This window comes from Camelus ferus, chromosome 16 (genome assembly GCF_009834535.1).
Source record: "Camelus ferus isolate YT-003-E chromosome 16, BCGSAC_Cfer_1.0, whole genome shotgun sequence".
Taxonomy (NCBI): Eukaryota; Metazoa; Chordata; class Mammalia; order Artiodactyla; family Camelidae; genus Camelus; species Camelus ferus.
The window spans coordinates 39,165,917-39,179,927 of record NC_045711.1 but is presented as its reverse complement, the minus strand read 5'-3'; the positions used below and the strand labels follow the sequence as shown (position 1 = coordinate 39,179,927).

At 40.9% G+C, this 14,011-nt stretch overlaps 1 protein-coding gene across 1 annotated transcript in view; it reads left to right on the top strand.

Annotated features, from left to right (window-relative positions):
• The window catches only part of VPS53 (VPS53 subunit of GARP complex), a 118,379-nt gene that overhangs the window by 100,400 nt on the left and 3,968 nt on the right, over positions 1-14,011 (top strand). The window contains exon 20 of the mRNA XM_006184981.3: positions 12,825-12,962. Coding sequence (XP_006185043.1) covers positions 12,825-12,962 — 138 coding nt within the window. The remainder of the gene's footprint in view (positions 1-12,824; positions 12,963-14,011) is intronic.

Below are 14,011 nucleotides of genomic sequence, written 5' to 3'. Positions count from 1 at the left end.
CTCTTGGCTCTGATAAGTGCAGTATGTTTTATACTCTTTCTCGGGGAGTGGCCCTCCTAGGCTACGAGAAGGCAGAATGTGTGAGCCTTCAGGTCCTGGGCTCCAGAATCACTGGGGTCTGGTGCTGAAGCCTGTCTCTGCAACATGGCAGCTGTTTGTCCTTAGACGAGTTACTAACCTCCCAGCAGTTTAGTTTCCTCATCTATAAAACAGGGATAATCACAGCACCGCCTCACAGGGTCATTATGAGGATTAAACATGACAACGCACTGAAGTGCTGGACCAACAACGTCAGGCGCATGGGAAGCCCTGGACAGATGCCAGCTCTTACTAGTTTGTCTCTGCTGTCAGCGCCCGTCTCCCCACGTAGTAACAGCTCGTCGATGCTTGCCTCGGGCTGTCTGGCTGACCAGCTGAGCAGAGTCAGAAGTATTGTCTCAGTAGACTTCCTGGGAGGTTGAGTGGATTCAGACACTGACGGACTGTGTCTGAGTGTAGAGTGTCAGTGTTTGTTTGGAAATTCTTGCCCCTTGCATGTTGTAATAAGCACAGAACGAATTCCATGGGAAACAGCAGATAGTGCCCCAGCACGTTGTCCCCAGTCTCATTAGCACATGTTTACCGGGAATCCACCCTGTTCACCTCACTGTTGTGTGTGATGGGAGGAGGTGGAATGGTTGCTGTCCGTGTGTCTGAGAGAAGCTTCAGACTCTCAGTTACCAGGTTTCTGCCCCTAGACTTGATGAAGCCACTGGAACACAAAGCTGACTCATTGGGAATGTGTTTCTATGAGTTTGTGGCTCTGCCCAGGCCTCGCCAGCTGGGTTAGTGGCTAGTAACCATGTTTCCCTATCGTCACGTAAATCCAACGTCATATCTATTTTCCTCAGATTTTCTCTTCTTTAAAGGAATGTTAAAATAATCAGAGCAGACTCCAAAGCCCACATCTTCAGAAAAATATCAGTTTGGCCAGTATTTACTCCTGCTTTGAGTTGTGGATGAGAAAACCATCTGTGGAACTGGAGTTTTATTCTCTCAGACCCCAGACAAATATGAGTGGGTGACAGGGGAGCGTAGACCTCAGCAGGCCCAGCCTGGGGGAGGCCGTGGATGGGAACTAAAGGGCAGTGTGGCCCTTGGAGGCTTCCCACGTGAAGCTCAGGTTCAGCCGGGTCCACACTTGCCCCGAGTATCTGGGCTTAGAAACCCAAGCAGTCATATAGCTGGAGGTATGATCACTCAGGCAGCAAAACCTTAGGAATCAAGAAGTTAACAAAGAGATGCTCATGGATTAAAACAGATTCTGCCTCAAGTCTTATAATCCACGCTTTAACAGAAGCTGTGAAAGTCAGAGCTGAGATTTAGGCCCAATCTCAGATGCCTCTGCTTTGCCATGAAAATACTAGGTCCTAAATTTAGATTATGCTTTAATACTTGTGCTGAAAATAGGAAAGGAGACACTTGCCTGCTCTTTATTCTCTTCCTGGTTACTGTATAAAGCACATTTTATTTATCTTTGGGCTCCAGAGTCCGTCTGGGCAATTGCAGGGGCACGTGGAACTGAACCATACCAGTATTTGTAATGCTTCTTGCTAGTTTCCAATTTTCAGAGAATCTGGTGGGATTTGCAGGGTCATTAATTAGTCTTTTGGCCATGGTATCTACGACTGAGCACACAGTAGAAATGGAATCCATTTGTACAAACTTACCAGAGAGGAAGCAGCACATTATGGTACTGGGAAAAGGACTCTAAAACTTGGGGTCCAGTCCCCAGCCTGCTGTTAATGGTCCCTGTGGTCATGAGCAGTTGCTTCCCTGCTCTGGGCTCAGTTTCCTCACATTTAAATAAGAGCCTTGAATCAGACTCTCAACACACCCCTTCTACATCTATCATATTATGGATCGAAAATATTTTGAGCAGTATATTTCACATCTATGAAGTAATTTTTTTTGCTTTGTATGGTCTTTATATACCATGTTGACTTTTTATTGTGGTAAAACATTCATAACATAAAATTTAACATTTTGACCATCTTTAAGCATACAGTTTAGTAGTATTAAGTACATTCACATTGTTGTGCAACCATCCACCATCCAATTCCAGACCTTTTTCATCATCCCAAACTGAAACACCATTTCCATTAAACACTAACTCCCCATTCCCTCCCACCCCCAGCTCCTGGTAACCACTTTCTAACTTTCAATCTCTATGAGTATGACCGCTCGAGGGATGTCGTATAAGTGAGATCACACAATATCTGTCCTTTTGTGTCTGGCTTCTTTTCACTTAGCATGTCTTCAGAGTTTATCCATGTTGTAGCGTGTTTCAGAATTTCCTTCCTTTTTAAGGCTGAACAATATTCCGTTGTATGTATTACCACATTTTGACCATATTGACTCTTAAATGCACATAATTCAAAACCACCTGGAAAAAAATATTTAAAGCAAATTTTAGATTTTTTTTTTTTAAAGCCCGAACACCAAGGAAAGAGAGAAAAAAGAATCAGGTAGTTTGTGCATGGCAGTTAGAAAAATGAGAAAATAGGATGGTTATTCTCAGGCATAGTTCATCTAATAGTTCAGTTTAGGTAGATCTCCTAAATGTGGCAGGGTGTAGCACTTCTTTTAAAAAAAATGGATAAAATTTAATAAACATAAGGATACATTTTTTAAAAGAACAACAAAATCTTAGCAAACTAGGAATAGAAGGAAATGTGCTGAATCTGATTTTTTTAAAGGGTATATACAACAATATTGTAAAATGACTATAACTCAGCAAAAAAAATTTTTAAATTTTTTAAATAAAAATTAAAAAAGGGTATATACAAAAACTTATGAGAGGGTCAGTATTCCGTGGGTAAATCCATTTGTTAAAACTGTACAGTTAAGAGTTGTACATTTCCGTGTATGTAAATTTCACCTCAAAAAAAAAAAGTAGGTGAGGAACAGGAAGTGGTTACTGCAGGGTTTCTCAACCTCTGCACTGTGCATATTTTGGGATAGAGACGCTTTTGTGGTGGGGGCCATCCTCTGCATTACAGAATGCTCAGCAGCATCCCTTGCCACTGCTCACTGGTGGCCAGTAACACCCTCCCAATTCTGACAACCAAAAATGTCTCCATACAGTCCCAGATATCCGAGTGTGGGGTGGGTGAGAGAATGGACCACATCACCCCCAGTCAGGAGCCCCTGAGACATAGAAGTGAGATGAGAATGACAGAATGTCTTTGGTTGTTGCAGCTGGGTGCGTAAGGAGCTACCGTACTATTTCATTTACTTCACATATGTTTGAAACTCTCCATAATAACAAGATTTTTAAATAAATAATAGTGGTACACTCCCCTACACACATATACCCACTCAGGTGTAATCCACAATAAAATTTTATTTTGGAAATTGACACAAAACTCCCATGCTTCCTGAAATTAAGCTAGCTTCCTTCTAGATTTTCTGATTATAGAATATATGTTCAGAGAAGCTGAACTTTCTCCTTCCTTTTTTTGTGTGATGTGCTTCTGTCCCCAGAGCAGAGCTTTCTCCCTTTTGCACAGCCCTTTTGTCTGTCTAAAGAGTGTTTTGAATCTCTTAGCTACCCAATTGCTCAGTTCTCTCTGTCTCATTAAGCTCTGGCCCATCTTGATTTTTATGAGACCATCCTTCCCAGTGAGAGCTTGAAGCCTTTTCTGTCACTCAGTCAAAAGGGTCCTCTCTCTGTGCCACATGGAGCAGGGACAGGAACAGCCACACTCCAGAGGAGAGGCATTTACAGCCATCAGCAGGGCCATCAAGGTCCTGGAGATGGGAGGGCCCAGCAAGCTCATGAAATAAGTGAATCAGCTGATAGAAAAAAATTGCAATAAACCACATTTGATGGCCAAATATAGGAAAATTTTCTCTTGACGTTAGGAAAAAGACAAGGATGTCTGCTGTCACCATTTCTGTCCCACATTGCCCTTGAAGTCCTAGCCAGAACAATAAGGCAAAAAATAAAATAAATGTTTAAAGAAACGAAAGGTATACAGACTAGAAAGGAAGAAACAAAACTGTCATTTTTCGCATTTCACAGAGAAACATAATTGTGAATGACATTATCCAAAAGAATCTACGTAGAGTGTGTGCCTAGCATGCATGAGCTCCTGGGTTCAATCCCCAGTACCTCTCTTGAAAGAATGCATAAATAAACCTAATTACCTCTCCCCGCAAAAAAACAAAACAAAACATAAAAAACCTATGCTATACACCAAAAGAATCTACAGACAAACTATTAGAATATAAATTTAGTAAGGGTACAGGATATAGGGTCAGTATTTAAATTATTTTTAATATTTGTATGTACCAGCCACAAACAATTTAAAATGAAAAATCTATTAATGAAACCATGTACAGCAGCATCAGGAGACATTGACTAGCTAGGAATAAGTCTGTCAAACATGCGTGAGTCTAATACACAGAAAATGATACAATATTAAGAGACAATAAAGGAGACCTTTAAAGTGGCAAGATAGCTCATGCTCATACATTAAAGAACTTAGTATTTTTTAAATGTCATTTCTTCCAAAATCAATCTATAGATACAGTAAAACCCCAGCAGGGGTGGGGTGGGTGTGGGTTTGGAGATAAATTGATAAGCAGATTCTAGAAATTGGATGATGAAATGCAGATGGCCAAGAATAGCTAACAGAACTTGAAAAAAAGAACAGGGTTGGAGAATTTAAACCTCAGGATATCAGGACTGATTTTAATGCTAAGGTAATTAAGCACACAGGGACAAATGGGCCAACAGAACAGAACTGAGTTCAGAAATAGACCCACACGTATGTAGACCCTTGGTCTGTGACAAAAGTGGCACTGTAATTCAGTTGGGTTGGGTTGTCTTCTCAGTAAACAGTGCTGGGCAGTTGAATATCCACATGGGAAAAAAATTAATCTTGACCTTTACAACACACCACATACAAAAATCAGTTCCAGCGAGGATGTGGAGAAATTAGAACCCTCAGGCACCGCTGGTGAACATGTAAAATGCTGCAGCTATTTTGGGAAGCAGTTTGGCAGTTTCTCAAAGAGTTAAACATAGAGTTGCCATATAACCCAGCAATTCCACTCCTAGATATAAACCCAAAAGAACTGGAAAAGTATGTTCACGCCAACACTTGTGCACAAATATTCAAAGCAGCAGCAGTCATAATAGCCAAAAAGTAGAAACAACTCAAATACCCATCAATTGATGAATGGATAAACAAAATGTGCTATAAACTTACAAGGGAATATTCAGCTATAAATAGGAATGAAGCACCTCCTGGTGCTACAACATAGATGAACCTTGAAAGCTTTATGTTAAGTGAAAGAAGCCATATACAAAAGGTCATGTGTGTGATTCCATTTATATGAAATGTCCAGAACAGGCAAATCCACAAGACAGAAAGTAGACCAGTAGTTGGCAAGGGTGAGGGGAGAGGAGGGAATGGGGAGTGACTGCTAATGGGTATGGAATTTATTTGTGGGGTGATGAGATGTCTGGAACTGAATGGTACACTTTTAAAAGATGGGGTTTTATGGTATATGAATTATACCTAAATTTTAAAAAATCAATTCCAACTGCATTATAGCTCTGAAAGTGAAAGATAAGACAACAAAACTTCTGGAAGATAATAAGAGGATATTTTTATGACATTGGGTTAGTCAAGATTCCTTAACAAAACATTAAAAGTACTAATCGTAAAAGGTTATTTGGAGTACTTAAAATTAAGAACATGTTTTTATCCAAAGACAAGCCAGACTAACAGATGATATTTGCAATATATGTAACTAACAAAGCACTTATATTCTAAATATATACTTTTTAAAACCTCTAACTTATCTTATATGTTGAATTAAAAAAAAAAAACCTGAGGGGAGGGTATAGCTCAGTGGGAGATCACGTTCTTAGCATGCACCAGGTCCTGGGTTCAATCCTTAGTACCTCCATTAAAATAAATAAGTAAATAAACCTGATTACCCCTTCCCAGCACCCACCCACCCCAAGAAAAACAACAGTTTCATAGAAACAGAGAAAAGAATGGTAGTTGCCAGGGGCTAGGGGAAGGGGGAAACGGGGATGTGTAGGGTAAAGGGTACACACTTTCAGTTACAAGATGAATAAGTTCTAAGGACATGATGTACAGCATGGTGACTATAACTAATAATATGGTATGATATGCTTGAGACTTGCTGAGACTTAATCTTAAGCATTCTTGCCACACAGAAAAGAAGAGTTAATTACCTTGATCTTGGTAATCATTCCACAATAGATATGTATATCAAATAATCACATTGTACACTTTAAATATATACAATTGCAGTGTATTTGTCAATTATTTCTCGATAAAGTTGAAAATATTACTTTAAAAAAACCTCAACAAATCAATTAGAAAAAGATGATCAACCAGTAGAAAAATGACAAAAAGACTTGAATAGGCACTTCAAAAAGAGGATCTCCAGAAAACCAAAAAGCATATTAATGTCCAGGGAAATATAAATTAAAATCACAACATCAGAAGGGCTAAACTGAAAAAGACCAACAATACCAAGTGTTGGTGAGGATGTGGAGCAACCGGAACTTTCACACATTGCTGCCGGGAATTGAAATAAGCACAACCAAATTGAAAAACTGTTTGGCTCTCTACGAAAGCTAAACATATGCCCACCCCATGATCTGGCAATTCTATGCAGATTCCACCCCATTGAAACAAGGGCATATGACCACCAAAGACATGCACAAGAATGATCATAGCAGGTTAACCAGCAGTAAACCAGTCCTGAGTGACAGAGGCCAGAAGAGCGGTCTCCTTTGTTGTGAAGGAAGGGAGAGCACTGACTGGAAGAGAACATGAGGGAGCCTTCTGGGATGCGAAAAATGTCCTATGTCTTTAATTAAGCAACAGGATGTATACATATGTAAACGTTTCTCACACTGTGTTCTTGGTCTTTGTACACTTTACTGTATGAAAGTTATACCTAAATTGAAAAAAAAAAAAGAAAAAAAGAGGAAAGAAACTGGGCATGTCCTCACCTTGGTCCATCCATTCCTCATACCTTGACTGTCTTCTGTGCCACCTCATTGAAGAACTTTGCCATATATGTGTTGTCCTTCACCTTCTAGGAGTGTGCCTTTATCTTGTCTATTCAAGGTTTCCATCACTGTCATAGTCATGGTGTCTCCCAAGAGTGGTAGGGGGCTCTTTTAAGAAGTAAACCCCTGAAAGCTTTTGCTGCTGGGTGATTTGCTGGATACCTTTCCAAGGCATGGCGTGCTGGCCAGCTGTGCACCTCAGTAGCCCGTCAGCATGAGTCCCACCACCCCAAAAATTATCCCTGAGGCTCAGGCAAATTTGACCGATGGCCACCCCTTGCCCAATGCCTCGTGCCTAAGGGGATGACCTTTCAGCTTTTTTTCAAAGATGAAAACCAGCAGATTTTCATGATAAATGGGGCCTCTCACCTTCCCTTCCCACAGACAGCTGCTAAGCCTATCAGACTAGCTCCCGCCTTTTCTGACTGCATCATTTTTTTGTAACACCTGAGACCACGGTTTCCATCTGTTCAGCTGTCTGGTGAGGACAGAATTTTATTGTGACTGGCCAGGAATTGAAAATGTCCTATCTCTCAAAATATGGGAAACTCTAGAGAATTACATCTGGTTTATTCAAAACTCTTCTTGTCACTTAAGACTGTACAATTATTTATGCATATAATACATCTCTGGAAAGTAGAAAGTATAGAAAAACTAGGAAATGTCCCCATATGTTTTAAAATACAATCATTTGATTTTTTTCTCTTACTAGCAAATAATGCTAGACACGGCTTTGATTTTGACAAGGCTCTGAAAATTTGCAACATAGAAGATAAAGTTGAATCCTCACTGGGCTCAAATAGCATACTGAAAAAACTAAATAAATTAAAAAAAAAGAAATAGTTCCAGTTAATAAAAGTACAGAAAATAATGTCAAGAATACCAGCTTCCCACTCAACTTACTCAGATCTTAACATGTTCCCTCATTTGTTTAGATCTTTTCTGTATAAAGTAAATCATGACAGGTACTGCTGAAGCCCCCGTGGGCCCTGCCCTGCCATTCCCCTCCCTCCATGCCCAGAGGTAATCACTATTCTGATTTTGATTTTTATCATTCCCATGTGTGTTATGATACATTACAGGTATATCAGTTCACAAATGATATATAATTTTGTTTTGCACATTTTTAAACCTTACATAAATGATACTATACATATCATTTCCCCACTTGTTTTTTTGGGTTTTTTTCCCCAACTTGATGTTTTTTGAGATTTATCTATGTTGATATAGGTTATTTGAGTTCGCTCATTTTGACTTCAGTATCATATTCCATTGTGTGACTATGCCACCATTTGTTCATCCATTCTCCTGTTAATGGGCGTTTAGGTTGTTTCCAGTCTTTTACTTTTACAAACAGTGGGTGCAGGGAACATTTTTTGACCTGGACCAGAATTTCTCAAAAGGATCTAAGTATGAGTGCTGTGTTAATGGTTATGAACATCTTCCAGTAAGGAAATATTACTGAATTTCCCCCTAAGCGCCTTAACCAGCTTATGTTCTCATCATAAATGTGAGTTTCATTGTGCCATAGGCATGCCAACCCTTGCTGGTTTTGATCTTTTTTACTTTTGCCTTTTGCTGTGAAATGGTGTGGAGTATACGACTGCGGTTTTGATTTGCATTTGCTGGGTTACTAATAAGGTTGAGTGTTATTTCACGTGCCTTGTTCGCGCTCGAGTTTCCGCTTTTCTGAGTTGCCTGTTCGGATCTTCGCCTCACTATTGTTTATTGTTGTTCCTGCTGCTGCTGGGGCTGGTGGCCTTTTTGTTACTGGTTTTCAGGAATCGTTATCTGTTCTGAATAGTATCCCTTTGCCAGTTTTGCAGATATCCTCTCCTGCTTTGTGGGGGGTTTTTTGACTTTGTTTATGTCTCTTTTGATACAGACTTATTTTAAGGTAGTATTTTTTTCCCATTTTCCCTGTTTCACATTCTTCTCTTCCCTACAAAAATAATCTCTGTTTTCTTGTTAAAGTTTTCCTCTTTATATCTAGGTTTTTTAATCTGCATGGAATTGAGCATACTTGTGTTTTAGTGGCATGTGCTGGGATCCCCCTGGGGACGAGCAGTGATCATTTCCAGTGGGGTCTGGGAAGTGTGCTGATCCCAGGCCCTTCGCAGGGCCTCAGGCAGTGTCTGCTCATCTGTCCTGTATGCGTGGTTGGCTACCTTTCTCTGTGAGCCCATGGCCTTTTCAAAAAACAGCCATGAGGAGAGTAAGAATGCTCATCTCTGGAAACCTAGAGAAGTCCCAAATGCCCCAGCACTTTCCTGGTCAGCCACTGTATGACCTGCAGAGTTCAGGCCTTTGAGTAGCAATATTAGTGCACAATATTCCTGTTTCCTTTATTTAGTATAACTTCCTCACTATTGTTTTTAAATTGAGGCTTTTTTTTTTAGAGCAGTTTAAGGTTCACAGCAAAATGAGGGGCAGGTACAGAGAGTTCCCATATGCTCTTCTGCCCCAACACGTGCATAGCCCCCCACACCCCCATTATCAATGTCTCCCACCAGAGTGGTACGTTTGTTGCAGTCCATGAACCTACACTGACACATCATTATCACTGAAAGCCTATAATTTACACTACAGTGTTACAGTTTACACTCTTAGTGTTATGCATTCTGAGGCTTTGGACAAATGTATAATTACTTATCCACAGAGTAGTTTTCACTGCCTTAAAAATCCCATGTGCTCCACCTGTTCATCCCATGCACCACCCCCAATGCCCGCAACCACTGATCTTTTTACTTTCTCCATAGTTTTGCCTTTCCCAGAAATGTCATATAGTTGGAATCAGGAGGTATACAGACTTTACAAATAGTCTTTTTCACTTAGTCATATGCATTTAAGGTTCCTTCATGTCTTTTCATGGCTTAATAGCTCATTTCTTTTTAACACTGAGTAATATTCCATTGACTAGACGTGTCACAGTTTATCCATTTGGCTGTTGAATGACATCTGGTTTGCTTCCAAGTTCTGTCAATTATGATTAAAGCTGTTTAAAAAAACTTCCCTGTGTAGGCTTTTTTGTGTGGATGTAAGTTTTCAATTCCTTTGGGTAAATACCTAGCAGCACCATTGCTGGATTGTATGGTAAGGTACGTTTAGTTTTGTAAGAAACCACCAAACTGTTTTCCAAAGTAGCTGTACCATTTTGCATTACTGCCAGCAGTGAATGAGAGTTCCTGTTGCTCCACATCCTCACCAGCATTTGTTGTTGTCAGTATTCCAGATTTTGGCCATTCTTACAGATGTGTAGTGGTATCTTGTTTTAGTTTGCATTTCCCTTGTGATGTATGATATGGAACATCTTTTCAAACACTTATTTGCCATCTGTGTATCTTCTTTGGTGAGGTGTCTTTTAAGGTCTTTGGCCCATTTTTCAATTGGGTTTTTTTTCTTATTGTTGAGTTTTAAGAGTTCTTTGTATGTTTTGGATAACAGTCCTTTATCAGCTGTATTTTTGCAAATATTTTCTCCCAGTCTGTGGCTTGTCTTCTCATTCCCTTGACACTGTCTTTTGGAGAGCAGAAGTTTTTCATTCTAATGAAGTCCAGCTCATCAGTTGTGTCTTTCGTGGATCATGTCTTTGGTGTTATATCTAAAAAGTCATCACCATGCCCAAGGTCATCTAGACTTTCTCCTATGTTACCTTCCAGGAATTGTATAGTTTTGTGTTTTACGTTTAGGTCTGCAATCTATTTTGAGCTAATTTTTGTAAAGGGTATGAGATCTATGTCTAGATTTTTTTTTTCTTTGCATGTGGATGTACAGTTGTTCCAGCACCATTTGTTGGAAAGACTGTCTTTGCTCCTTTGTTAATGATCAGGTGACTGTATTTGTGTAGGTTTATTTCTGGGTTCTCTGTTTCTGTTCCATTGATCTGATTGTTCTTTCACCAATACCACACTGTCTTGATTACTGTAGCTTTATATATAATAAGTCTTTAAGTCGGGTCATGTCAATCCTCCAGCTATGTTCTTCTCCTTCAGTATTGTGTTGGCTATTCTGAATCTTTTGCCTCTGGACACAAGTTTTAGAATCAGTTTGTCAATAACTCACCAGTTTTTGAGAGCAATATCTCCCTCTAAGTTATTCCAAGTAAAACATTGATGTCTTCTCCAAGTTTTTATACCATTGTCAAAATTATCATCACCATGACCACTAAGTTAATAGTATCTCCATTAGTGAGTTCATATTCTCTTTAGTTACCTTATTATGTAGTTAATTCTCCTGTCTATAGCAAAGAACAGGGAGAATGAGAAAATGGAGAGCATTATAAGGCTTTAAGGGATTGGATCCCATTCCATCCCTGCTTGATGTAATTATTCAAAGACTTGCCGAGAGGAGAAAGCCTCGTCCCGAACATAAGATTGACCATCAGAGTCATAGTGGTGGCGGCAGTGGGACTGTCTCCCCACTGCTGCTTTGGTCTGGTTGGGTGACATGTGGTTCCATTCTCCTAAACTATCTGAGCAGGCCATGTATTTGTGCCATTTCTATGCCCCCTGATTGCCAAGAGCAGCAGCAGTTTAGCAGTCCACATGGAGTCGGGAGCAAACAGTGTGAGCTGTAAGCCAACGCTGTCGCATGGCACTCCCCTGGGCAGCAGGAGATGGATATACAGCTTCTTGTCCACCTCGTTACCTCACCCCCATCCATCGTGTGAGATTCTTTCAGCAAGTTGATTAACCTCTGGAACTTTGATTTTTCTCATCTATAGAATGGGAAGAATAAATGCCTACAGGGCAGGTTGTCTTATAAAGACTAGTAGATGAAACATTGCTAGCATCATCCCTGGCAGTTGGGGGGCAGTCAGTCAGGAAAGTTGATATCCTTCCAAATAACTGGCATCCAAGAGAACCAAAAGAAAAAAGAGAGAGAGAAAGAAAAAAGAAAACAAAAAGGCAGATTGTTGCCAAGATACTGATGTTTAAATTTGGTTTAATCTCCTGCATCCTTACTAGCACCCTGAGAAATTCAAGGTACAGCAGTAGGGAGTTACCATTTTTGCCTGTCGAATAAGCAAAAATTTTATGGCAGTTTTCAGAAATGATGAGGGTGCAGTCTGCACTGCTGCCAAATATGTAAATAGGTGCATTCCATTTGGAAAGCAGTTCAAGATACATATCCAGAACCTTGCAGATGTCCTTGTCCTTTGATCTGTCCCAAAGACTGTCTCCTAAACGAAATGCCATTGATAGACCTAGAATTACATCCACACAGCTGTTCATCACAGCATTCATTGTTTATAATAATGAAAATCTGGGAACAAAGTATAGGGGAATGGTTAAATGTTAAAGTACACACACACACACACACACACACACCCCATAGAGTACTGTATAGCCATTAAAAATCACGATTGTTTTTAAAGGCTGCCAGGATGGGGAAAAAGAATTAAAAAAATTTCATATATTAAGTGGAAAAACCAGGTTGTAAAAAAAGAAAACTGTGCCTACAGTATAATTCTAGTTTTTTATACACATAACAGAGTGGTAGGAATTGTACCACATTAAACCGTGGCTTCTTGGGGTTTTTTTTTTTCCCCTGGGTGATAGTAATTAGAACTCATGTTTTTCCTTTTGTATTTCTGAGTTTTCTCCACTGAGAATGTACTACATTTAAAATCAGGAAACTGTTATTTATCGGCGTGATTGTACTAGATGTTGTGTCCATGTGAAGTGGCTGGTACTATTCTACCTTGTTCCCGCAGCTGCTGCTGGACACCCATTCCCTGAAGATGGTCCTGCTCGATCTGCCCTCCATTGGCTCTCAGGTGGTGAGGAAGGCCCCTGCCAGTTACACTAAGATCGTAGTGAAAGGCATGACCCGCGCGGAAATGATCCTCAAGGTGGGGCTTGTGTCTTCCTCGGGGTTGCAGTTAAAAGGGGCTGGTTATCCAATCACTTATTCCAAGGACCACTGAATTCTGGTCTCAGAAGCACAGGTTAGGGCCTGTCCCCACCTGTCCCAAAAGATTGTCCTCATCCTTTGGCTGCACTAGACTTTGGTCTCATCAGACATTATTGAAAGTCGGTGGACTGTTGCTCGGGGGTCAGTAATTCTATCTGACAAATGAATTCTTCGTTGTAATGGGATCCTCTTGTTGTAACAAGATTTGGCCAAGATTGGAGGTTGGGTGTGGTTGTCACTGTCAATCAGCGTCTAAGTCAGGGATCGCTGCTGCTCAGCAGGGATTTCAGGCCCCGCTGTCGATTACTCCCTTCCACATAAGCCTCTTTGGCTTTCTGAACTCTGCCACTTTACACGAAACCCCAACAGATGTCACAGTAACTGATTCTAATCAGCAAATGGGTTTTCTAAGGCCTCATTTAACAGAATGTACGTGGGGTGATGATGCTGAGAGTGTCTGAAGCCTTGAGCACCTGCATCCAATTTCCACCTGTACTTGTTAAGACGGGAGGGAGGGGGCCGGCTGGGGAGGGAGGAGGAGGCCAGAGAACAAAGGGAGCTGTCGGCGGAGGCTCTTAGAAGTCCAGGCCTGCAGGCTCTTCAGGTCTGTCTACAAGCAGAGGGACTCCGATGATGGCAAGAGTCAAAAGTAGCAGCCGGACCTGACACCTGGGTGGGACCAGTGAGGGGCCTGCACACACCTTGGGCTCTTGGCCTGAGGGAACTGGAAGCAGCCTAGTCCGTTTCTCCCCGTGCTGGTTTAACTCGCACTGGGGGAGGTGGGGAGCAGAGCTTGGGGAGAATTTCTGAGTGAACTGCTCCTTGCCGCTCTGAGTTACATTCTCAGAAATTCAAAACAAAGCCAGTCTGCTGCAGGAGGAAGATCAGACACTGCATTTCACAGCCAAGTGGAAATGAACGTGAGGCCTGCGATGCCGTTGTTTTCCTGCTGTTGGTACATGAATTGGAGGTAGTTAAATGAAGTTC